The 24,093-nt window shown below is 40.5% G+C and overlaps 2 protein-coding genes across 4 annotated transcripts; one reads left to right on the forward strand and one right to left on the reverse strand.

Annotated features, from left to right (window-relative positions):
- Positions 1 to 1,733: 1,733 nt before the first annotated feature.
- Positions 1,734 to 14,688, forward strand: cmya5 (cardiomyopathy associated 5). Its single transcript, XM_044370281.1, has 14 exons — positions 1,734 to 2,015; positions 2,948 to 3,593; positions 3,755 to 7,963; positions 10,475 to 10,570; positions 10,794 to 11,012; positions 11,121 to 11,143; positions 11,374 to 11,498; positions 11,606 to 11,740; positions 12,014 to 12,160; positions 12,399 to 12,543; positions 12,851 to 12,984; positions 13,133 to 13,250; positions 13,355 to 13,531; positions 13,625 to 14,688. The coding sequence occupies exons 1-14, from the start codon at positions 1,900 to 1,902 to the stop codon at positions 13,875 to 13,877; spliced, it is 6,543 nt and encodes a 2,180-aa protein (XP_044226216.1). The 5' UTR covers positions 1,734 to 1,899; the 3' UTR covers positions 13,878 to 14,688.
- On the reverse strand, positions 14,240 to 24,093 carry mtx3 (metaxin 3). 3 transcript variants are annotated; one of them, XR_006406765.1, is made up of 10 exons: positions 23,981 to 24,093; positions 21,341 to 21,410; positions 20,628 to 20,704; positions 20,027 to 20,119; positions 19,756 to 19,938; positions 19,588 to 19,664; positions 19,212 to 19,369; positions 18,843 to 18,931; positions 18,505 to 18,671; positions 14,240 to 17,526 (listed from the first exon to the last, which is right to left on the reverse strand). XR_006406765.1 is itself a non-coding variant. In XM_044370292.1 (9 exons), exons 1-9 carry the CDS (start codon positions 24,059 to 24,061, stop codon positions 18,576 to 18,578), a joined length of 924 nt encoding a protein of 307 aa, XP_044226227.1. In that variant the 5' UTR covers positions 24,062 to 24,093; the 3' UTR covers positions 14,240 to 18,575. The 3 variants fall into 3 exon arrangements, 2 of the variants coding, with proteins under 2 accessions (XP_044226227.1, XP_044226238.1); XM_044370292.1 differs by having other exon boundaries at positions 14,240 to 18,671; XM_044370303.1 differs by lacking the exons at positions 14,240 to 17,526; positions 18,843 to 18,931 and having other exon boundaries at positions 18,583 to 18,671.

The following is a 24,093-nucleotide window of genomic DNA, read 5'->3' on the forward strand; positions in this document are numbered from 1 at the left end:
TGTGGGTTTAAACTCAATAGACACTTTCTTTCTACAGCTGCATTAAAGGCCCTTCTCTTTTTTTCATCATCATCATCTTTAAGTTCTCAGGTCCTCTGAAAACTGAGCTTGTTTTTAAGTGATATTTAAGTTAGTGGCCCAATTCAAGTGACTCTGAGGTGATCACTGGAGGCCAGTCTCTGGATGTTCCTCACCTTTATTATTACTCCTGATGTGTTGTATTATTTTTCTTGTGTGGTATCGTGACTTGTTTTCTTTTTTCTTTCTTTTCCTTGTTGATTTATATTTTTCCTTGGCTCTTTTTGTACATTTTGTACATTTACTGTAAATTTAAAAAAATTAAATCTCTAAAGATGTATGTTTGTTTTCACTTTATATTTTTTGAGCTCTATGTGAAGCCCACTGGATTCTTGGCAATGCTAATAGAAGTGCCAAAATTATATTAAATTGCACACTGGCTATGTTTGCACCTGTCATACATGTGCAGATGTATTTGGCAAAGTGAGATTTGTGGGCAATGTGTAATGGACCATTCTGGGATGTGGGATGTAATTAGGACTCACTAACTACCATATTGGGCAACACTTTACACTTTTAAGTCCCCTTATTTAGCATTTATAAGTAGTGTACAAACTATTAATGCGTTATAACTGACTATAATGTAGTTGTTAGCAGATTTAAGTGTTTATTAATGTTTTCATCTGCAACTTTAACTCCTCCTTTGGGCATATGTAGGTGGAGACTGGTGTATAAACAGATAATGAATGACAATATAAGAAAATAGTTACAATAATAGGAGAAGTTACAATTGCTGAAAAATACTGTACATACAGTATATACTATACATATAATAAACACTTAAAAGAGTCTGCTTACAACTACACCATAGTGTGCTTTAAACCATTTATTAAATGTTTGTATACTGCTTATGAATGTTAAATAAAGGGGGCCTAAAGTTTTACACAATATGGTTTTATGATCTTGGAGTTAAAAATCAACATCACTGATTTTATCCACATTCATGTGTTACTCAGTAACTATCACCTGAGACAGATATTGATCATAATCACATATAACATCCCACATCTGGTCCAATCCTCCTTAGTCCACCTGTTTATGTAAATTCTGATGTATTTTTGTTTGTCACTCTTTACTGTCACCTGCAGCTCTGACGTCACTCCGTATGTCAAGGTGCTTGTGACTCATAGGTCTTAAAAAAGATGCTAAAACTAAGAATGACTCCAGGATGTTCACACCTTTTGTTCAAGTGTTCTCTGCAGCCTTTTCTGACAGCTTGTGTACAGGTTTTTGTTCTGGTTTGACGCCTTATTACACCTAGTTTTACGACTTCGGCATAATGCCAGCACTGTTAGGTGCTAGATACTTTACAAGATGTGTGTGTATGTGGGGCCCTCTGGCCACCAGCAGCAGGGGGGACCAGGAGTACTGTTTCAGCACATGGCCTATATTTAACTCAGCAAAGGGGATTTCTATCTTAAAGGCACATTGCCTCAATCAGCTGTGAGCCACGGCACAGACCAGGAGCCACGTAATGATTATATTGACAAATCTGTAACAATCAAGTTATAATGTGTTGAAAATCGAACTTCTTTTAAGAATTTTTTGTTTTATTAGTGTACCTAACTCAGAACCCAGTGAGACCTACAGCCTTCTCACTGCGTTGCCCCTCTCCATCTCCACTCCCCTCTTTTCATTCCCCACTCAGTTTATTTCTGTCCCTCGCTGAGTCAGATGGACAGCTCCCAACTTAGAATGACACAAACAGGCAGAGCGACTCTCCTGAAATCAGAGTGGCCGAAAACATCAAGAGGACTCTAAAATATACAGAAAACAACGTTGTGGGAGCTGTGAAGGGAAGAGCTGGTGGATATCGTCAAGATGGAGGAATATGAGAGTCTGGACGCGGATATGACAGAGCTGCAGGATTTTCAGTGCGGGCCTTCAGATTCCATCAGCCAGGACGATGAAGATGAGGTGGAGGAGCTGCACAACAGGTGCTTAATACACTTGTCTGGACCTGACAAGCTGAATAACCACAATTATGAGTGACTTTTCCTTGTGTAAAGTGATGTCTTTTCTGTTAGGAGATCTTACCAAGAAATTTATTGAATGAAATCTGTGCTGATCCATTTGTTTTCAGGCTTCTTAGCTCAGATAGATTTTGTCAAATTGTTTCAGTGTCTCAGTGTCTGAAGGGTGTGACTGTACAGGTGGTTCCAAGTTAAACAAAGCAGTGCTCATTTAACACATATAATGATTATCTGCTCTTCTCCTGATGTGATCATACAAGGAATTGCCAGCGTGACACTGAGGGCAGTTCTATTTGGCTTTTTAATATTATTTACCATCCCATATTTTACATCTCATTTATCATGTGTCATACTGGGTGCTCTAGCTACTCTTGCCATGTCAGAAATAGTAGAAGACACTGATATGTTGGATGCATCTTAGAAGGCCAGGCATTTCGTCTCTAATATTACATGAATGACGCTTTGGGACATCACTTTCCTGTCACCCTGCTTGGGCCAAGCTGGATTCATAACAGGAGGGATAGCACAGAGCGCATTTGATCATAAGTTTTTCAACACACCTCTCACATTGGCACCCTGGCACTAGACACCTGGTCTAATGCCGGAGATATACACCTCTTAAGCAATCATCTTGATAAAAGATCAGCAGGTGTTACTGTGTTTTCAGCTTAGATTTGCTAAGTTGCCTCAGTGGTGCAAAACGTGGTGGTGAATTCTATGTTGGCACACATTACTCAGATATGTTTTGGTTTGATTCATTGGTTTGTTCTCCGCTTGCATTTCCATGAGCTGTGTCGAAAGGATCTCCCCTTGCAATCTAGTCATGCCACTCCTCTTCTTGTGAACAGCCTGCCCTCCTTTCTTTAACTCTCTCTGTCCATTCCTCATTCCTTCAGTCTGCGAGAGGTTGTCCAAGACCAGTCTGTGAAGCCCAAACTCCAGTGCCTGATGGTGGATCCATCGTTCTCCATGGTCACTGTTCAGAGTGAGGACAGCGGTATTGTTTGGGAGACGGCCTCTAGTCGCTGCTCTACTCCCTGGGCCTCTGAGACCAGCTCCCTCTCTGAAGCCTGCAGCATGGAAGGCTCTGGAGCTGCAGGCAAGATCACCATCGTCTTCGATGAGGACAAAATAATACGCAGGAGGACGAGGTCTGGAGGAAGGAGCAGCAGGCTGGGGGACAGGCTGAGCCGACCTGGCAGCTCAAGATCAGCTTCAGCTCTGGGAGTGGAGAGACCTGAGATGGCAGAAGTATCTCTTCCCAATGTCAAACAGGAGAAAACTGAAACAGAGTCGGACTTGGAAGAGATCAAAAACAAAGATCAGCAGCTGTTTAGTTTGATTTCAGAGGGTTACGAGATCCTCAACATCAGAGTCCCGTCAAAACTTCCCACTGTGGATGAAGAAGAGAGCACAGAGATGCAGGACAATTTGTCTTATCTGGACCAGACTCCCAAGATCAAGTCCAGAAACCACCAAACCTGGACAAAATCACAGGATGATGTCCTGCCAGAGGACATGGAAATATTGGATCACCCAGAGGTATTTATTGATTTATCTGATTATTAGAACTTTTTAACACTAGTTTTGATTTCAGCTGACCTTTTCACATAAATTAGTATATAAATTTGACCAATAAAAAGCCATTAAAATGTACAATATGTCCTCTATGGATTAATATACTGATTGTAATTGCTCCACAGCCCTCGAAGCAAGACTCTTCTCAGTCAATAACAGACACAGAGCTCAGAAACACACCCACACCGAAAGAGCACCAGCAAAGCACCAGTGACATTGACTACTTTGAGAAGTTTACCCTTCTGGATGAGGTGGTTCCCGGAGAACAAGCTCCAGAGCTGCAGGAGGAGGTAGAACATCCTGCAGTGAAACCCCAGGCAGAGGAGCAAAAGCCTGCTACAGAGACAGCCACAGACAGCCAGTCAGCATCAGAGGACTCCTTTGTCTTTGTTACAGATGTGGAGATAGTCGGGGAACACCTGGATGAGGTCTTCTACGGAGGTGGAGCTCCTGCTGATGAACTGCACCAGAGAGAAGACGACGAAGCAAAGGATGAAACAGGGATGAGAACACGAAGAGAGAGCCAGAGACAGTTGAAGGAGAACGGTTCTGTGTTGTTTGGAAGTGAAGAATCCGTCCTCACCCCTATCTATATCTCCCCTGGACCCCCTAAGATCATTGACCCCATCCTGCTGGAGGAGCCCACCGCCATGTCCTTCATGTACTCTGACCTTTACAAGGATGCTGTAGGCGAGAGGAGGAGGAGCGATGAGGAATACTCTGAGCCAGAGAGCGTAACATCTGAGAAATCTTTTAAGAGATCTTTGTCAGATTCGGAAGAGGCTGACGGGTACCTGGAGAAGTTCACTTTGAAAGATGAAACTCCCACAGTGGAGGTTCAGTCAGAGTCAGTGGAAGATAACAAGGAAGGGAAGATGATTTGGTCACAGAGTAAGTTTGAAATGACAGGATGTCTAACAAGAGCAGTGGAAGAAGAAGACAAGGATGAGATAAAGTATGGGGAACCAAAAGTGCAGGGAGTCAGCAATGAGGAGATGAGAGAAGATTTGCAAGAGAAAGGGGAAATAGTTACAGAAACAGAAAAGGAAAGGGAGGAAATACAAATCTCTACTGTGACTGAAGAGCAGACTGTCAGACTCGCATCAGAAGAATCAATTCAGGAGTCTAAACTGACAGAGGAGAAGATGCAGGATCAGGAGGTGAAACATGATGTAAAAAGAGACCAGACTGAGCCTCCTGAGAGCCATACTGACGAGCTTCTTCCTGAAACTCAACAGGTGGACAAGGAAACAGAGAAAACAGGGGAGAGTGTGGAGCACCAGCGAGAAGAACCAGCAGAAAAAGCTAGTGAGCAAAGTGTTATTGAGTCCGAGCAACCATGTCAGACACAACAAGAGACAGAAAAAACAGCTGAGGTGCTTGAAGAAGCAACAGAGGAGACAGCAGTGAAAGCACCTGTAAGCACTGAGGTGCCTCAGACTGTCATTAAATCTGAAATACAAACAGAAACCACTGAGAAGAGTTTGTATGAGGAGGCAGCAACTGACTTTGAGATGGTGGCTGCTGATGAGAAAGAAATAATTGCAGCAAAAACAGAAGAGGAAACAACTGACACTGAGATGGTGGCTGCTTATGAGAAAGAGATAACTGCAGTAAAAACAGAGGAGGAAGCAACTGACACTGAGATGGTAGCTGCTGATGAGAAAGAGATAACTGCAGTAAAAACAGAGGAGGAAGCAACTGACACTGAGATGGTGGCTGCTTATGAGAAAGAGATAACTGCAGTAAAAACAGAGGAGGAAGCAACTGACACTGAGATGGTGGCTGCTTATGAGAAAGAGATAACTGCAGTAAAAACAGAGGAGGAAGCAACTGACACTGAGATGGTGGCTGCTTATGAGAAAGAAATAACTGCAGTAAAAACAGAAGAAGTAGCAACTGACACTGAGATGGTGGCTGCTTATGAGAAAGAGATAACTGCAGTAAAAACAGAGGAGGAAGCAACTGACACTGAGATGGTGGCTGCTTATGAGAAAGAGATAACTGCAGTAAAAACAGAAGAGGAAACAACTGACACTGAGATGGTGGCTGCTTATGAGAAAGAAATAACTGCAGTAAAAACAGAGGAAGTAGCAACTGACACTGAGATGGTAGCTGCTGATGAGAAAGAAATAATTGCAGCAAAAACAGAAGAGGAAACAACTGATACTGAGATGGTAGCTGCTTATGAGAAAGAAATAATTGCAGCAAAAACAGAAGAGGAAACAACTGACACTGAGATGGTAGCTGCTTATGAGAAAGAAATAATTGCAGCAAAAACAGAAGAGGAAACAACTGACACTGAGATGGTAGCTGCTGATGAGAAAGAAATAATTGCAGCAAAAACAGAAGAGGAAACAACTGACACTGAGATGGTAGCTGCTTATGAGAAAGAAATAACTGCAGTAAAAACAGAGGAAGTAGCAACTGACACTGAGATGGTAGCTGCTTATGAGAAAGAAATAACTGCAGTAAAAACAGAGAAAGCAGCAACTGATACTGAGATGGTGGCTGCTGATGATAAAGAAATAACTGCAGTAAAAACAGAGAAAGCAGCAACTGACACTGAGATGGTGGCTGCTTATGAGAAAGAAATAATTGCAGCAAAAACAGAAGAGGAAACAACTGACACTGAGATGGTGGCTGCTTATGAGAAAGAAATAACTGCGGCGAAAACAGAGAAGGAAGCAACTGACACTGAGATGGTGGCTGCTTATGAGAAAGAAATAACTGCAGCAAAAACAGAGGAGGAAGCAACTGACACTGAGATGGTGGCTGCTTATGAGAAAGAAATAACTGCAGCAAAAACAGAGACCCCAGCAGAAATGAAAGAACTTGAAACTATAAGACAGGAAATGTTCAACTCTACTGAATTCTCACTTGAAATAGAGGCATCAGCAGAGACATCCCTGTTTAAGGAAGAAGAAGCAGTTGCTCCCGAAAAAGCTGCACCTGTTGAGGACATCACTGACTGTGAGCCAGTGGTGCATGCAGTAGTGGAGATAACTGAAAAGACAGTGGATGAAAAAGAAATCCAAACTAAAGTTCACATTGATCTTCAGGAGGTAACAAGTGCTGAGGCAACAGCTGTTCAAACAGCAGTTCCAGAGGGAGAAAAAAGACAGGAAGCTTCAATAGAGAAAATTGTGGTTGAGTCACCAAAGTTTGTACCTGCAGCTGATCAGGAGTCAGAGGTTAAAACTGAAACTTTGAGTGAAGTAACAGAACCTCTGATGCCGGACGAAGTCATGACAGATTCAGGCAAGAACGAGCATGAAATCCTTGAAACCGAGAAGCATCAACAAGACAAATCAGCAGCTGGCAGTGAAACGGAGAAAACTAAACTGACAGCTGAAACACCCACAGAAGACACTAGGACTGCTGTTCAAGATCTGGGTGATGAGTTAATCCTCCTCGTCCCTAAAGGACGAGCTGTAGAGATGGACATAGAGATCGGTCAGCATTCGGGGAAGATCACAAAAAGTGATCTCTCTGAACTTGACAACACATGCAAACAACCAGCATCTGAAAACACCACAGTATGCTCAGAAGCTCTTCAGGAAGCAATGAAAGAAACAATAACCGAGCCTCAACTGGAAGAAGAACCAGAAGATGCTCTGAAACAAGAGGCATTACTCACAAATGAGTTGGACAGGAGTTACTCACCTGCAACACCTGTGGAGGAGGCTGATGTAGAGGAGCAGAAGACAGATGGGGACTTAAAAGAAGACAAGGCCGTCTTTTCCCCTCTGAGGAGCTTTACTCCCCAGGAGGATTTATCTGAGCTACACAGAGAGGATGTAGAAGCAGCAGAGGTAGAAGAAAAGGCAGAGATGTACAGGGCAGAGGATTCACCAGAAATAAACATTATGACAGAGTATATAAGTCCAGAGATTGATGTGCACAGAGAAGACGTAGGACAAAAGATAGAGCAAGATGAAGCAGTTGCAGAGGGTCCAGAGGTGATTGAAGAGGAGCCTGAATACGAGATGATATCCAAACAGGACGCCGGAGAGATTACAGAACCTGAAATACAGAGAGATGCAGAGGAGCCGAGACCTGAGTCTGGTCAGGAGAGAGAAGAGAGGATGGAGATGAAGGCGGAGACGGAGCAGAAAGTCTTAGATCTGTCTGCAAACGAAGAGCTGATTGAGGATGACTATGAGATCATCGACGCTGAGGAGGAGATTCAGGCTCGGCTGGCTGCTGAGCTGCACGGGATGGACTGGTTCTGTCTCACCTGTGAATGTCTGCTGTCCAAAGACGACTGTGAGTCTGGAGAGCATCACAGCCACCAGGTGACTGCTGCGGACAAAGCCTACGAGGATATCAAGGTGATGTATTATGGGGATGTTCATATGATGTGTGAATATAACAGCAACATTTGTTTTAGAGTTTTTAGTGAGTTTGTTGAGCTTTAATAACAAAATAGAACACATATAAGATAAACAGTAAAACCCATTTAAAAGTTGTAAATGATTACTATAGATACATTTTTATAGATTAGTTGACTTTTATATCACATTTGCTCTTCAGTTAACATAAACATGATAATTTTTTTCTTAATTGACATCCTTATCAGCTATATATTACCAACAAGTAGACCATTAATAACTATTAACAATAATTACTGCTTATTATTGTATTAACTACTATTAATTAATATGCATTAGTTGCTATATAACATTAACAAATGTGTCTAATATGTCTATACTTTGTTTAAACCAATACTATACAAATTCATAGCTTAGTTTACATGCACATTATTAGTAAGTAAATGATTTTTTATATAATGTAGTAGAGGTGTGGTGAGGTATGGCAAAATATATATTTTTTAAAGGACATTTAAAGGAATAGTCCAACATTTTGGGAAAGAAAATGGAAAGAAAACAAAAAAGCGTATTTCCCAAAATGCCGAACTATTCCTTATCCTTATATCTGTGTTATAATAGGCGGCATGAATTCAGAACACAACTATTTATACGTCGCTGAAATGATGCAGCAGCTGCCCTCACGACTCATAGCATGCTGTAATAGCAACTCATCGTCATACACGTTACCAGCATTATTACAACGAACAGTTATGATCAACACACACTTTACTGGCATTAGTTTGGGTCATCATACAATAAACTGGTCCTAAATTAGTCGGCTGTAACTTTTCCACTCAGACTGCTGGCAGGCTGCGGACATGCACATTGAATTGCTGTAATGTAATGCTCTGCTTTGATCGGTGGAAAGGTCCACTGTGACATCATCAAGTGGGGACTGATATGTGATCTGTTCACACACACACACTGTTCTTGCTTGCTGTCCCTCTGGGTCAGCACAGGGTCAGCCTCTGCAGTCAATAGTGTTAAAGCATTTTATAGTAATCTGAAAAGTAATCTAGTAATCTTCGGTTGTCTTTTACTTTTTGAGTTTTCCAAAGGTCACTTGTTCAGTATTAACCTTCACATTTATATATTTATCTTATTAATATAATTAGAGACCACTCTGTAACAAGATTTTTCAAATGTTTTTCAGTGATCTATGAGGTCACATTGGACAATATGAGTGAGGTGTGATATATCAGCAAACAAGTGAAATATTCTGGTAAACAATAAACACAGTAAAGTTTCTGGAACCTAAATCAAAGGAAAGCTGGAACAGACAGAGGATGATTGACTATCATTTCCAGATGATATTTGAACTGGGTCTTAGCCATTTATTTTATGTGAAACATTGACAGCTGGACTCTAAATGAGACAAAGATCAAAGCTACAAGGGGCAAGTCTGACTTCAGCACCATGAAGTGCAATCTATTGAGATACTCCACGGGGGGACAATGATCCCAAAACAACTTAGGAAAACTGTATCCAGTCCAATTCTCTAGAATGTGTAATTCACTCCTATGCCTCTTTATACATAGACATCTAAAACTATGCTCACACGTTCTCCCTCATACACACACACACACACACACCTGTTTTCTGACACTTAGTAGAGAAGCGGTCAGCCTCAGAGCGATCAGCAACCACAGCTTGACCTATTAAATCTGAGCTGTCACAGTGTTCGGGTGGTGACAGGGGATTACTGCTGTTCTTCCTCCTGGAATATCCTCCCTGAATTTTCCCTTAAAGCTGCACAAGGCAGATTACCTGCCTTATCAGTCCAAATGACAACAATAGAAAAGAGCATCCATCCCCTGCGGATTGAGATGGATGGCAATTTTATTAAGATTGCCTAAATAAAATCATTTTTTCTTATTTTGCCATTGTTGGGAAAATATTTGTGTTTGGTACCCAGTAAGTGATGAATTGAATCTCCATTCATAAATAGAGAGTTAGATTGACTGTCATGAATAAATCTGTTTTTCTCGTTATTTCCACCAATAATGAAGAAGAAATTTAAAGATTCCCTCCAGACATGTTTTAGGATATTTAAAAATCCTCCGCTTGGAATAATAAATTGTATCTGACATTTTTTTCCACAAAAAATGTTCAGTTAGCTCAATAAATATCCTTAAAATGACATCTACTCCCTCTCCCTCATTGAAAAATCCAGAAAACTACTGCTGCATTGCTTCATATCAATCAAAACCGTGTTGCACTCTGATCAGGTTTTTATCCCATCACCCGTCAACGATAATACATCTGCTGTGACATCACTGGTTGGGGAGCAGCCACAATGTGATTCAAAGTGTCAGCGCAGTGAGAGAGCAGTGCAGCAGCAGTGTTGATTTAAAGCGTTAATGTGAACATGTTGCGAAGATGATCCTTCCCTTAATCCCAGTTACATCGTTTAGTGATTAGAGGCTCTGGAAAATAAATGTGAAACTTAACCTGCCTGTGTCTGTGTATCAGGAGAGGCTGGGTGACTGGATCTCAGAGCTGCAGGGGAGGTCCGAGAACATTGAGGACCTGGTGTCTGAGCTGGAGCTGGCCTACAACTCTGTAGAGGTAAAGCACACTGACTTTATTGTGTTGTTGGAAAGAAATGATGCCATAATTATATATCTGAGAGATAAAAAAGAGAGATAAAGACTTTTTCTGTGTAAAATCAAAGACTTTTAATACCAAATGGGACTCTTTATCATTCTTACAAGCATCATCAGATGATAAAAAATGATTGATACACTGATTTGGCATCATCTCTCCTGTCTGTCTGTCTCCTCTCATCCAGGACCACTGTGTGGAGGCCGAGGCAGCGATGGTGGTGCAGAATGAGGAGATGATGGCTCTGGTGATGCAGCAGTACAACAACATGTCTGTCAACATGGAGGAGGAGAAGAAGACCAAGCTGGAGCAGCTGTATGACCAGATCGTCTCCTTTCAGGAGAGCATCGACACCGCTAAGGCCACTCTGGAGACCACGGCCAGAGAGGCTGAGACTGACGCTCGGGTGAGTCCAGATGCTTCTGACACTTGATGCTACATTTTCCCTCTCGTTGGTGAGGTGGGTTTGTGTCAAATTTCTGATCAATCCCTCTTCAATCTGTTCTCCCATTAGTCACCTGAAGACATTCATGCAAGGTAATGTGCTTTCAGTGAATGCAGTGTGACCTAGTTTTGTTTCCTATACACTAACATACTGAGTAGTGATAACCAATACAGCATGCTGCTTGACCTGCAGAGCTATAAACTCTGTTGTAACTGTAAACTGTAGGGTCGGTTTCATTCCAAGCGCGACCTATAGCAAAGACGGTTTTTGACACTGACTTGTGGTTGCAGCCAGAGGCTAAATACTGTGGTTGTGTGGTCAGGCTCAAGGCAGCTCTGGAGTCAGCCATGTCACTGGAGCTGGGTCCCAGGGGACTGCTGGTATTTGAGGACTATGCCAAAGGCAACTCTTCCAGCTCAAACCTCACACAACGAAAGGGAATCCCAGGTCGGTCTGATATAAACATGTTTGCAGATGTATCTCAGATATGCAGGAGGTCTGTTTTCTTGTGCTTTTATGTGACAGTCATGAATCTTGTATATTTCCTCACTCAGTGCCTCAAAGGCCCACACTTCAGCCCCAGGAGCCAGGCTCAGCCACCAGCACTAATGTCACCGTTTACTGGAAAATCAACCCAGGAGATATCATTGACTGCTTCCAGGTCTACTGCATGGAGGATCCACAAGGAGGTAAATACTCCCAGGATGATGTTTAAACATGAAAATGGTTGTCAAAGTGGCCAAAATTCTGTTTTTCTAACATCTGAAAAACGGGTGATGTCTGTTCTGAGAAACAGAACATTTGTTATAGGTCTTCTATGGATTTTATAGTAGTATATTCTGATATTTGTAGTGGGCATAGTTTTATTGACATAATATATAAATTCAAGTGAAATGTTTGAGTTCTTTTGTCTCAGTGGTTACATCTGCGTTACCACATATCTGTATTGCTGTTGTCTGCAGCTGTGTCAGAGGAATACCGTGTAACAGTGAAGGAGAGTTACTGTGTCCTGGAGGAGCTGGAGCCTGACAAGACGTACAAAGTGTGGGTGATGGCTGTCAACTATACCGGCTGCTCTCTGCCCAGCGAGAGACTCTGTTTCAGAACTGGTCAGTCCACACACTGGAGCTTAAGTTACAACAACACTACAACTTTGTACTGGAAAGCATAGTTTTTATTGTCGCTAGCGTGATGGAGAGAGTTGGATTCTTCAAGTCAGTGTTCTTCCGTATTGTCTATATTTTTGAAGGCATCAGTGTGGCTGAGTGTTTCGAGCGATTACTCTTCAAAGCAAGAAGACGTTTTCACACTGTTACTGTTTTAAATATCTGGCTTTGTTTCTGGCAGCTCCATCAGTGCCAGTGATTGATACCGAGCGCTGTACTGTCACGTGGGATTCAGCCATGTTGAGATGGAGCCCAGGAACACAGACCGGACAGAGTTACACCTTGGAATACTGCCGCCAGTACGAACTGGAGGGAGAAGGGCTCAGGTGGGTCTAAGACACCTCGCAGATCAGATCTGGGTCACAAAAAGCTGCAGCTGATTTAACAAGATAGGTGTCTGGGAATTTGTAAATCACAAAAAATGTATTAGCTGAAAATGTTTCATGTTATGTGTTTGTAATTTCAACCATGCTGGGAAAGGCAGCTAGCTAAAACTAGCTGAGTAAAAGCAAACTTAGTCAAACTTACAGTTATATATTGCCATCTTTGGAGGCACAAAAACTAATTCCTTCCATTTATGTCTGTGTGTATGTATGTGTGTGCCTGTATGTGGTGTCTTTACAATACTTCTAGATCAATCTCAGGTATTAAAAGCTGTGAGCACAGGGTTCTCCTGCAGCCCAATGAGAATTACCTGTTTTACATCAAAGCTGTGAATGAGGCTGGAGCCAGCGAACAGAGCGAGGCAGCACTCATTTCCACCAAAGGTAAAAAAAAACAAAAAAAACCTAAACTATCTTTGTACTGCTATTTGTGTGTCATGTTACACAAATACAGTCACAGTGCAGAAGTCACATAGTTTCCTTAATATGTTTCTCATATTCATGTCTTTCTTTAACCTGTTACTGTTTCCAGGAACGAGGTTCCACCTGCTGAAAGACTCAGCTCATCCTGCTCTGGAGCTGTCAGCAGACGAGACCACCCTGCACTACTCCCAGGACACATATGAACACGTACCACCCACAGACAAACAGTGAGTTTAACACTGTTTCAGTCATCTTTCTTCCACTCTTCAGACCCTGGAAACTGTATAAGGAATGTGTTTAATTTTTAAACTAGAGTTTTTGTGTTTTCCAGGTGCCCATCCATCCTCGGTGAGTTGTTGCCAGCAAGAGGGCACTACTACTGGGAGACCATTGTTTCAGGAAGTGAAGCTTACAGGCTCGGAGTGGCATACAGCACAGCCAATAAAAACAGCCCACTGGGTGAAGACAGCCTGTCATGGTGTTTGCAGTGTATCCCTTCACCATCCGGGTAGGGATAAAGCATTTCCCCTCATTTTTAAAGATGTTTCCCATCATTGTTTTAGTCTAAAACATCCACCTGCGCTCTCTTTTGTCTCTCCAGTTGCAGATATCAGTTGCTCCACAATGACGTTCAGTCCAGTGTGTTTGCGATAGAGTTGCCTGAGCGGGTGGGTATTCTCCTAGACTACCAACTCGGTCGTCTATCTTTCTACAATGCCCAAAGTGGTCAGTTGTTGGGTACCTTCAGCCAGCGCTTCACCCAGATGTGCCACCCTGCTCTGGCTCTGGAGATGCCCGGCCACCTGGAGGTCAGCATGGTGCCAGAGGTGCCAGAGTTTGCCAAGGACAGCTAGCTCTTCCACCTGCCTCACACACTAACGAGTTTACAGTTCATGTTGGACATTTATTGACTGATCTTACTGTATAATGATTACAATGATCACTGCTGAATTATGTAGAAAAGCGCCGATAAGAAGGGACATTCAGAATACTAATATCCACTGAAAAGTTAAAAGATATGATTGGATCATTAAGAAAACATGTTTTCTCTGATTGAACATGAATTCAATTTAACTTTTTTTCGTAATAGAAATAGAAACTTCTTGTAAATATCAAAACATAGTAGTGCAAATTATTGATGAGGGTATACAACTGGACTGAAATTGGACTGAATTTAAGTGAAATTGGGTACTTTGATTTTTTTTGTCACAGTTAGCATCTTGAATTTTGTTTCATCAAGGCAGAAATTAGATGTTGAGGATAATTTTGTAATTTTTACCAATATACCAACGCTGATGTGAGTTTTGTACTGTTTTGTAACTGTTCAATAGTTTACTCATTTTCAGTTTTCTCCTCTTTCATCAAACCCTCACTGATATATAACTGCGAGTAAAGGCTCTGACTGAATATTGAAGTCCAACACAAACATCTACAAGTTAAAGCCTCTTGTGATCCTCAAAAATGTATCTCCAAGAAATATACTGCAGCACTTTTGAACTCATTTTCATATTGTGAATATGCTTGTTTTGTATAAATAACCTTTGTAAACAGATATGATCACTTCTATATTTTGTTATGGCGATGAACTGTTTTTGCTTTCACTGTCTTGTAAACTGATTTTCATGTTTGAGCGGAATGAATATGATTATTTTTCTATTTGCACAACCTGACTGATTGTTTTGTACTCAGTTCGTTAGCTCTTTAACACCAGTTCACCACTAGAGGGCCTCAGTACTCCATCAGCTGCAATATTTCCTGAGCTTCTGAGTTAACCTGTTCTCTGTCCCAGATAATATGGACAGTTTAAGTTAAAGTCAGATCAGTTACTGGTGGTCATGCACCTGAAGATGAAGGGGAGTGACGGCAGTACTTCGACTGAGACAAAAAAAAGATCTTGAACAATAACTATTCAGATAACGATGGTGAACCAAACAACCTCTGACATGAACATAAATCAAATATATATATTTTTAATAAAAGTATTGTTTTGTTTTGGTTTTCCTTAAAATTTCATTTCATTTACCCAACATACCTACTATGACACACTATAAACTTACTGTATCAGCCTTCAAATATGTGCAAACTGGTCCACAAATTAACTGTGGGCCTCTTGAGTTTAGATGACCCTAAATCACAGTTAAAAAGGCCTGAATCCATTTCTGCAAAATCTATCACACACTTATTCCTAGACTTCCAGTTTGTTTTTTATGACATACAGCTACTGTAGGTTTGTGAGCCACACACCCTCCTGACAAAAGTACATGTTTTTCCAGAGGACATGTCAGTTCATAGTTATTACACTACTATTTTCCAGGCATTTGTTCCTTTTTTCCTTCTCATCTGTGACACCTTTCCTCATTTCTGGGTAAGCAGAGAGGGGAGGAGAGAGAGAGGAAGAAGAAGAGTGTGAAGCAAAAACATGCAGAACAGGGAACAGCTTCTGACTTCCATGCTCAGCTGGAACGTGAACGAATAAACGACTGACTCATCTCTGTTGTCTTGTCTTCTGGATTGGGAAGAAGTTGGAACAATTCATGTTGTTTTGTAGCTGAGCTCTGGAAGGATCTGATTCTGTTGCAGCAGAGAGTTTTCAAAAGGAAGTGGGGTGTTGCCGGCCTGTTTTTGTTCCTCATCTCACCAACACGGCTCTTTGACAATCCTGATTATGATTTGATGACCATATTTTTTTTCTCACTCAGCAAATCAGAAGTACAGAGTGGCAATTGTGAAATGAAATCACTCAAATTGAGAAGATACACTTACGTTTTTTTTTTAGCACAAAATTGACAACAGATCCACATGTGCTGTTTATTTCCCGTTGCTTTAATAATTAAATATCTGGCCAAGAGGAGGCTCAGCAGGAGTCTCTCCCTCACGTGACTGATGACTGGGACAATATCTGATGTCAAGTTTGCATCATTTCCTCTCAGCTTAATTATTCTCATTGTTTCCATCTCTAAAGCCAAAAAACGAACAAAGAGCGCTTTATCCTCCCAATATCTAAACAACCGATCACACAATCAGGGAGGCATGGCAGCAAGGGTGAAATCTTCTGTAATCATTACTGGAAATAATAAGACATCCGATCGCACGCCTTGCTGCTTAGAGGAAACACTGACTTTTTCAGAAGAGAAATACCAGTGGCAGGCACATAGTGGCTCGTGGGCCAAATCTGGCCTTCCAGTAAAAATATTTGGCCCCTTAATGAGAGTTGAAGTTTTAACTCTCAGTTTACATTAAAACTTTTACATAATTTCTCACAAATCTAACGTAGATTTTAAAAAAATACAAGGCTCATGAAAATCCCAATGAATATAAGCTTGTTAATTCTAATACTGCTCACAGACAATGAGGCATTAATACCAGGTTAGCGCCATGCTATTTGAACAGTGCGTGGTTCTGTAATTAAGTCTAATTAACCTACCATAAATTAAATTTTAATGTGTGAATTCCAGCTGTGTTAATTCCAATAAAGTCTTGAAGTGCAGCACTTAACATATTTATGTATGAGTCATTTTTAGCCAAATGAGTATTAAAATAAGCTGTAACTCTGTTAGTCTTCACTTACTAATGGAAAAAATGACGTTATCAATTAATTATATTCTGAAATGAAAGAAATAAATGAACAAAATAAATAAATAAATAATAATATAGGCCTACTGTGCCAGCTAGTGGCCCCAAAATGAAAAAAAAAAATCACAAAAAAACGGCCCATGGTTGAACCCAATCGCTGAGCCCTGTGTTTTCAATATACACTCCAGTTTAGTGAAATGATGTTAAGATGTTTATTTTGCTTTAAAAAAATGACAATGGGCATAGTTCGATTATCATATTTATATTGCAATGATATGAAGACAACCACAGAAATGTCAAAGATAATTTATGACAACATATCAAAATTATGAAGGACACTGTTAGCATTTTGTCGACTGTGCAAAGACACCAGCAGTCATGAAGGCACACTGCACCCATACGGTCCTCACAAGCCTGTTTGCTGTCCAATAACATGTAGTGACGGGCAGCACACATACCCAAATGATCGCTCTTGTTTCAGAATATGGTGCTTTAAAGGGAATGTATCTATGAAGTTTTTTGGGAGTTGGAAGAGTCCAAGTTTCTTTATAAATATTAGTACTTTCAGACTGAGACACTGAATAATCATGAAAGCAATAACATGGAGACAGTTCAGTAATGTATAAGCTGTAAGGAGATCAGGGAACATGACAGGAAATGAAAAATCTGTCTTAAAAATAATCAGACTGTAAAAATAAAGCAAAAAAAGGCAACACATTCCCAACTGGGACAGACACTTCAGGTTAAACAAAGTGGCAGATAGTTAAATACTGTAGGCACAGCAAACCATGACAATAAACACAAAATAAATGTTTTACAAAAAATTTTGAGTCATGAAAAAAAAGGCAACAACAGAAGTGAGTGGATTGTTAATGACAGAAGTTCTTGCACGAGAAAGAAAAAAAAAATGATTGAAAGATACGCTGGTTTCTGAGGAAACACACACACACACACACAAACACACATTAGTCCCAAATATTTTGCATGAATAAGTTAATACAGTACGTAAGGCCCTTCCATTACCTCAGTGTACCTAGTAAAGATTGCGAACAAGCTAATGAGCCCTATTAGAGGAAACATGTAAATTGCATTGATTTGTTTACTTGAAGTAATCATGAAACTATTTACAACTATACAAGCTGTACAAAGCAAATGAGGTGAGAGCGAAGCAAAATGAGTAACTGGTTATTCCTATAGTCACGAGTGCATATATTCTATACATTACACTAAATTAAATGTTATCTGAATTTACAGAACATTTTTACAGTGGATTTTTGGAAGGACATGTGCTCAGAAGGGTGCTAAAGGATCTAAAATCCTCGCTGCAATGACAGATTTATAGTGTTGTAACATAAGCAAACTAAATAAATCTTGTCATAAGGTGCTCTAGTCCAACATAGTTCTACTTTGTGATCAAGGTATCTTTAATTCAGTAATTTCAATATCCTCATGACGCAGTGCAGCTGTTTCTGTTGTGCCATCGTATGAAAAACAGAACAATCCAAACAGAAAACGTATATCCCTTAAAGAAAACAAAATGAGTAAGAGGTTAAAACAGAAAATGTACACTCTCAGAGGTCAAACAGTGTCCCTAATTTTCCCTGCTAGACTTCTCATTTCTTTTAGCTTCCCTTTGAACTTTCTGTGTCTTTCTCATTTAGCACCACTTCATAGCATTCCACCCTCAACCACGTACATGCGCTCAACCTTTTACAAAAAAAAAAACAACTTACACATGCACTTTTCTTCTCTTTCAGACCAACATCTTTGAAATCTATCATCATTATCTTAAAATAGTCCCTTTTATAATTATAGGAGCATATTTTCTATTTTTTAAGTTATTTTCCTTTTGCGATATAGTTCAAGTTGATGACAATTTTATGAATTTAGTCCGATTCATAACTGCACCTTTTACCTACAGGGTGTTCCTCTTCGTTTCATGAGGCTGGATCTGGGAGTCAGGTTTTAAAGGTCAGGGGTTAGGCAGGGGTAGAGCTCTTCTCACTGGCCAGACTGGGTTTGGGGTCTGGTCGGTGGGGTTTGTGCTGAGGACTGCTGCGAAGATTGTCATCCATCTGCAGCAAAAGTGCAGTTTAGTTAGAACAAACACACGCGTGAGCACAAAATAACATGACAATGATTCAGTAAGAAAATCACTACATTTACACTCTAGTGCAGCTGAGACTGTACCTGACAAATGCAACCATGAACTCATGCAAAGAAGAGAAAAGGGAAAGCAGAAGCACCTTCTCTATCAAGTTGGACTCTTTGTTTACAAGCTGAGTTAGTTTCTGCAGGTTGGCATCCATTGTTTCCTGAACAGGTGGGGGAGGACCTGGAGAGAGATGTAAGTAAGAAGACACCCGACAGAAGAAGAAGAAGAAGGAGATAGCCGAGAATTAGCGGAACAAGAACCGTGTTAGGTCATTTAGCACCCGAAAATAAAGCAGATACAAAGAGCGAGCAAGAAGAAGGAAACAAGATGTATGAAGCAGAAAATGTTGATGATGTTAGTTGTTTTGTGTTCTTGGAAATGTTAAGTTTCCTTGTTGATCATAAACAGGTAAAACCCTTGAAGTCTGAGTATCTCCTGTGTGTGTGTCCTGCGATCTTACAAGGTTGGCTTGAGCTGAAATAGACTGCCAGGATGTTGTCGCAGAAGCACGTGAGGTTATCCAGCTGTCTGAGGTGGCTCTGCAGAGGGCTGCTGGGGAGGCTGGCTTTGTGGAGAGGAGCCACAAAACCAAACACAAAGGCGTCCAGACTGGTTGGCCTACAATCAAATATAAAATACTTTCAGAAACACACTGACAAGCAATACAGCAGAGCAATATGAGATACTGTATCTGCACTAAAAGCACCATTATTGATATTGACAGGCCGTTTTCTTTAACCTTTTTTTCCGAACAGGTACTGGTCATAGTGGTGTTTATGTTTTCTCATACTGCTCAGCCATAATCAAATAGTCAACTGTTCAGACAAAGAACGTACGAGTTGCCAAAGAAGTAGTTTGCTGTTCCCAGTCTGTAGGAGAGCAGGTTCAGGCACTCTTTAGCGTCACTGTAGATCTGAGGCAGACAGAGAAAGAATTACTTTGTGGTCACAAGCGTGACACGGAGAGTATGACATGATTGAGGAATTAGGTGGATCAGTATTTACCTTTCCTTCCACCTCAGTGATTCTGTGTAGCGGCGACTCTCCTTTGGTCAGCAGGATGCGTGAGAGGGCGATCTTGGCGTGGCAAATCGGGACGAGGAAGTTAAGAGGGAATGGCGAGCGAGAAGCAAACCACGGCCGCGTCAGGTTGGCGTAGTTTTCTGCATCCACCCAGAAAGTGTGCAACTGTGAGGTAGAAAATATCACCCTAAAGATGAACGGTACTGACACGTAAACATTTGTCAGGGAACAAGCAGACGAGAGATCGTGTTACCAGAGCTGGTCGTAGTTTCTCTTCAAGCAGAGCGATGTACGCCATGGTGTCTGCTCCTTGTCTGGCTGTCAGCTCATAGTCTGCATTAAATCTCTGAAAAAACATCAAATATTATTATGGGTCTACTGATCTGGTCTGCTGTGATCCTACTGATGTTTGGCTCCCCAGTACATTACTGACCTGCTCACTGACTACAGTCCAACCAGACTAACTGTACCCAGAATAAGATCCAGGTCTTCAGGGGGAGATTTTAGTTACTTTACTCTCTGGAACAAACTACCAGATGACCTGAGATCAGTCACTACTGTTTCCACGTTTAAAAGAAAACTTGAAACCTTTCTGTTTTCTCAGGCTTATGACAGTATCTTACCTAAGTGTATAGCTGGACGACTGCACTGATTTTCAACTTGTTTTATTTACTTTTTCTATTCTTGTGAATGTGTGTGTGCTGATATGTTGTTCAATTTCAGTTGCTATATTTCTGTAATATTAAACTCTGCTTTAAAATGATTTAATCATGTTGACCATTGTGTATGAAAGGTGCAAATAAAACTGACTTGACTTGACATGTGCAGTGAGCAGCCCTGGCATCTGCTCTTACCTGTTTTCTCAGGAAATTGAGAATCTGTGAAGGTTCTTTAACTGCAGAGTCTCCACAAACCAGCTCTGGGACCGTCGCTGCAGGACAAACGGAGACAGTATTCAATAAGTTTATTCGCCAAGTAGCAAGAACAAGGAATTCAATGTGGTCCAGATGTCAATAGAGAAAAGCAAAACATGAACACTAAACAATAAACATAAGCACAAACATAACAGCGTAAGAAATTTATAAGGATTCTGAGTAGTAGGGGTGGACTATGTGCATTCATATTGACATGATAAAAACTACGTGTGTATAAAAAAGCAGAATGTAAATAGAAGTATGAATACCAATGTAGATGTGTAAATAAACTGTGTATTAACAAGATAGATACGTACAGTTAACATTTAAAAAATTAAATCTATATACGGTACAGAAGATATTACAATTCAGGATGAAAATGATGTTATTTAAGAGGAGCTTTGCATCTAAACATATGCTATTAAGGTCTTGTTACCTATAATATACTGTACAACAATTCACTCGATTTTGAAACCTAATCAGACGCATGAAAACATAAAAATCAATGTGTCAAATCTGTATATAAATAATTATATGTATCTTATATTTTAACAAACATTCCTGTTCAGTCACAGTATTCTCCCTCGACCACATATGTATGTCAAACAATCCCATGTGGTGGAAACTCTGTTTTATATGAAGCTGCAGCCCACCTGTGAGAGTTTTCCATGTCCAGTCGATGGGAGAAGCTGTGACTTTTGCCCCAGAAAATTTAGCGTATGCCTGAAAGAAAACCCACAGTTGAATCAGGACAGATGGTAAAAAGAGACAACAATCAGGGCATTCATGATATAAAATTTGATCGTAGGTGTTAGGCAGCCATTTTTGATTCAAATACAATAATTCAATCCCGTCAGACTACATGAGACCAGTATGTACCCTCAAGAGGAATCTTGCCAGTGATGCAGGACTGTAATACTTGAGTTACGTGTGACGGTCGTGTATCAGTGCCCGGCTGTGTATGATACCAATCTAATAGTGCAGCTGAATGATTGCAGCAATCAAAATACCATCAGCAGGAATTTGGCACTGACTCAGAGATTTGGCTCAAGGGTCCACTATGTATTCACTGCCGAGCGAAAACAACTTAATTCACACTAAGAGGAAAAAACACCAGAATGAAGACGCATCAATTTATAACTGAATCAATCAGGGCCGCATTATCAATTAATCTGTCCATTTGTTTTCCTGATGAATCGTTTATAGCAGATGTTTTCAAAGCGGGGCTGCAGGCCTCCCCAATGGGGCTCAGTGAATGGAAGAGAAATAATATTACATTAGTTATTATGTTAGTTATCAAAAGGAGATCATATAGAATAGTCTGGATGTGTGTGGTCTGGTTAAAGAGAAAACTCAGAGATATAGTAGTTTTGAGGAGTTTTTCCCACTTTCCCAACAAACAAAATGCCTTCAGACAAACCCTTTTTTGTGTAACATAATCATGATCCCATAGGCATCTGGGAACTGAGCGAAACTAAGTAGTGTCAACTGAGGGATGGGGAGGGTGCGCCTTTTTCCAAGCTTTGTCTGAGGGGACTCCAAGCTTTTCCAAGCTTTGTCTCAGATTTTGAAAACCCCTGGTTTAGAGAACAAAATGTTGTGATTTTTCTGGAGTCCAAGGTGTTGCCTGCCAATGTTTTGTTTTGTCTGACCAGCAATCCAAAACTCAACATGCAGCTGACAATGATAGAAAACAGAGAGAAAAGCAGAAAATCTTCGCCTCGGAGGAGTTGGAACCAAAGAATATTTACCGCGAAAAATGACTGCGACGATAATCGATTATTTTCAGTCAATCTACTAACTGATTAATCGGCTACCAGTTTCAGCTCTTCAGTTTTCTTTGTTAATGTCACACACTGAATGCCTTGATAAAGACTGGTTACATTGGTGGATTGACTGACTGTATATCAAATTTTCCTTTAAATGTATCAGATTCTTAGTTATATATGAAAGAAGGTCAACTGATTAATAGAAACATGAGGATTTCTTGTAGAGGTGATTGACTCTATTTTGTTATTTTTACACTTGTATTATTATTGTATTACGGTGTTGTATCCTTTAGGGGTTATGACCTATTTACTCTCTTTGTTGGAGTTGGGGGTGTTGGGAGAGTTGTTGCTGTCAATATATGTTTGTTTTGTCTTATATGTATGGTGTTTGTACGTTCACTATGGAAATAATAAAATATACTATAAACAAAAACAAAAGAGAGAGAAAATCCTCACATCAGAGGAGCTGGAAACAAAGAATATGGTGTAAAAGATGACTGCAACAGATAGGCTAATCAATTATTTTCTGTCGAGTGATTTACTGATTAAACGGCTACTAGTTTCAGCTAGTAGCCTTTTTTTTTTTTTTACCTTGTTTGCTTCCTGAAAATATTTATTGATTGTTTATGATTACATTTTTCTTAATGGCACACATTGAATGCCTCGATACAGGTATAATGATACAACGATGGAAATAAGTGCAGGGCTGACAAAATATGATGTTATATTTTATAAATATATCAGAATTCTGTCAATGAATCAAACCGAAAATCAGTAGTATCACTGATTAACCTGTTAGGTGACACTAGCCTATTTTCAGGATCACTTATAATCATTCTGACTTTTATGGTTGTAAAATTTAAAGATTTACCTTTTAAATGAGACCAGAGTTATACCAAGCGCTGCTGAAACAGTAACCTTGTTATTTTGAGCACATTATTTTCGGCTTGTGCACAAAAAGGAGGTGCCTGGTGAGAAGTTAAATGCTTTGCAAGATGTCATGTCGTCTTGGCCAGAAAATTAGTGCAAGTGTCACCTTGTGGCAAGAGTTGCAACTGCACTCCGGTGAGAGACAGCATGATAAACAAAGCAGCAAACAGCCCGACATTCATTTTCTCAGCAGGTCAGTGATATCTCAAACGTTGTCGGTAGATATAAAACAAGACAGCGGGGAATAAAACCTAAAGAGATTAAAATATCAGCCTCAACAAGCTGACCTTGAAGGACCACATTATGTCAGCAGTGAGAGCGACTTCTGACAACCAGCCACACATATAAGACAGGTACAGATAATAACTTACAGCTGGATAAATGTGAAATTCATCTGCTGACGTTAATATTATTTTCCGGTTGATGCAGCTATCAAGCAAAGTGCAGCAGGGGAGTTAGCATGTAGGCTAACCAGAAATACACACACCCACACCCACACACACACAGAGAGAAGACGCAAGAAGAGTAAACCTGCCGTCTTACAAGTAGGCCGAGTAAAACTTGGCCTTATTATTAAGTAGGAGTTAACGTTACCAGAACTATGAGAGACTCGGTGTGGACGGAAGGCAGACCCCAGTCTCCTCCCCAGCATCTCAGCTCCATGGCAGCCGCCATGTTTTGATTCAATGGAAGGAGCCGGTGACGTC

This window comes from Thunnus albacares, chromosome 2, assembly GCF_914725855.1.
Source record: "Thunnus albacares chromosome 2, fThuAlb1.1, whole genome shotgun sequence".
NCBI lineage: Eukaryota > Metazoa > Chordata > Actinopteri > Scombriformes > Scombridae > Thunnus > Thunnus albacares.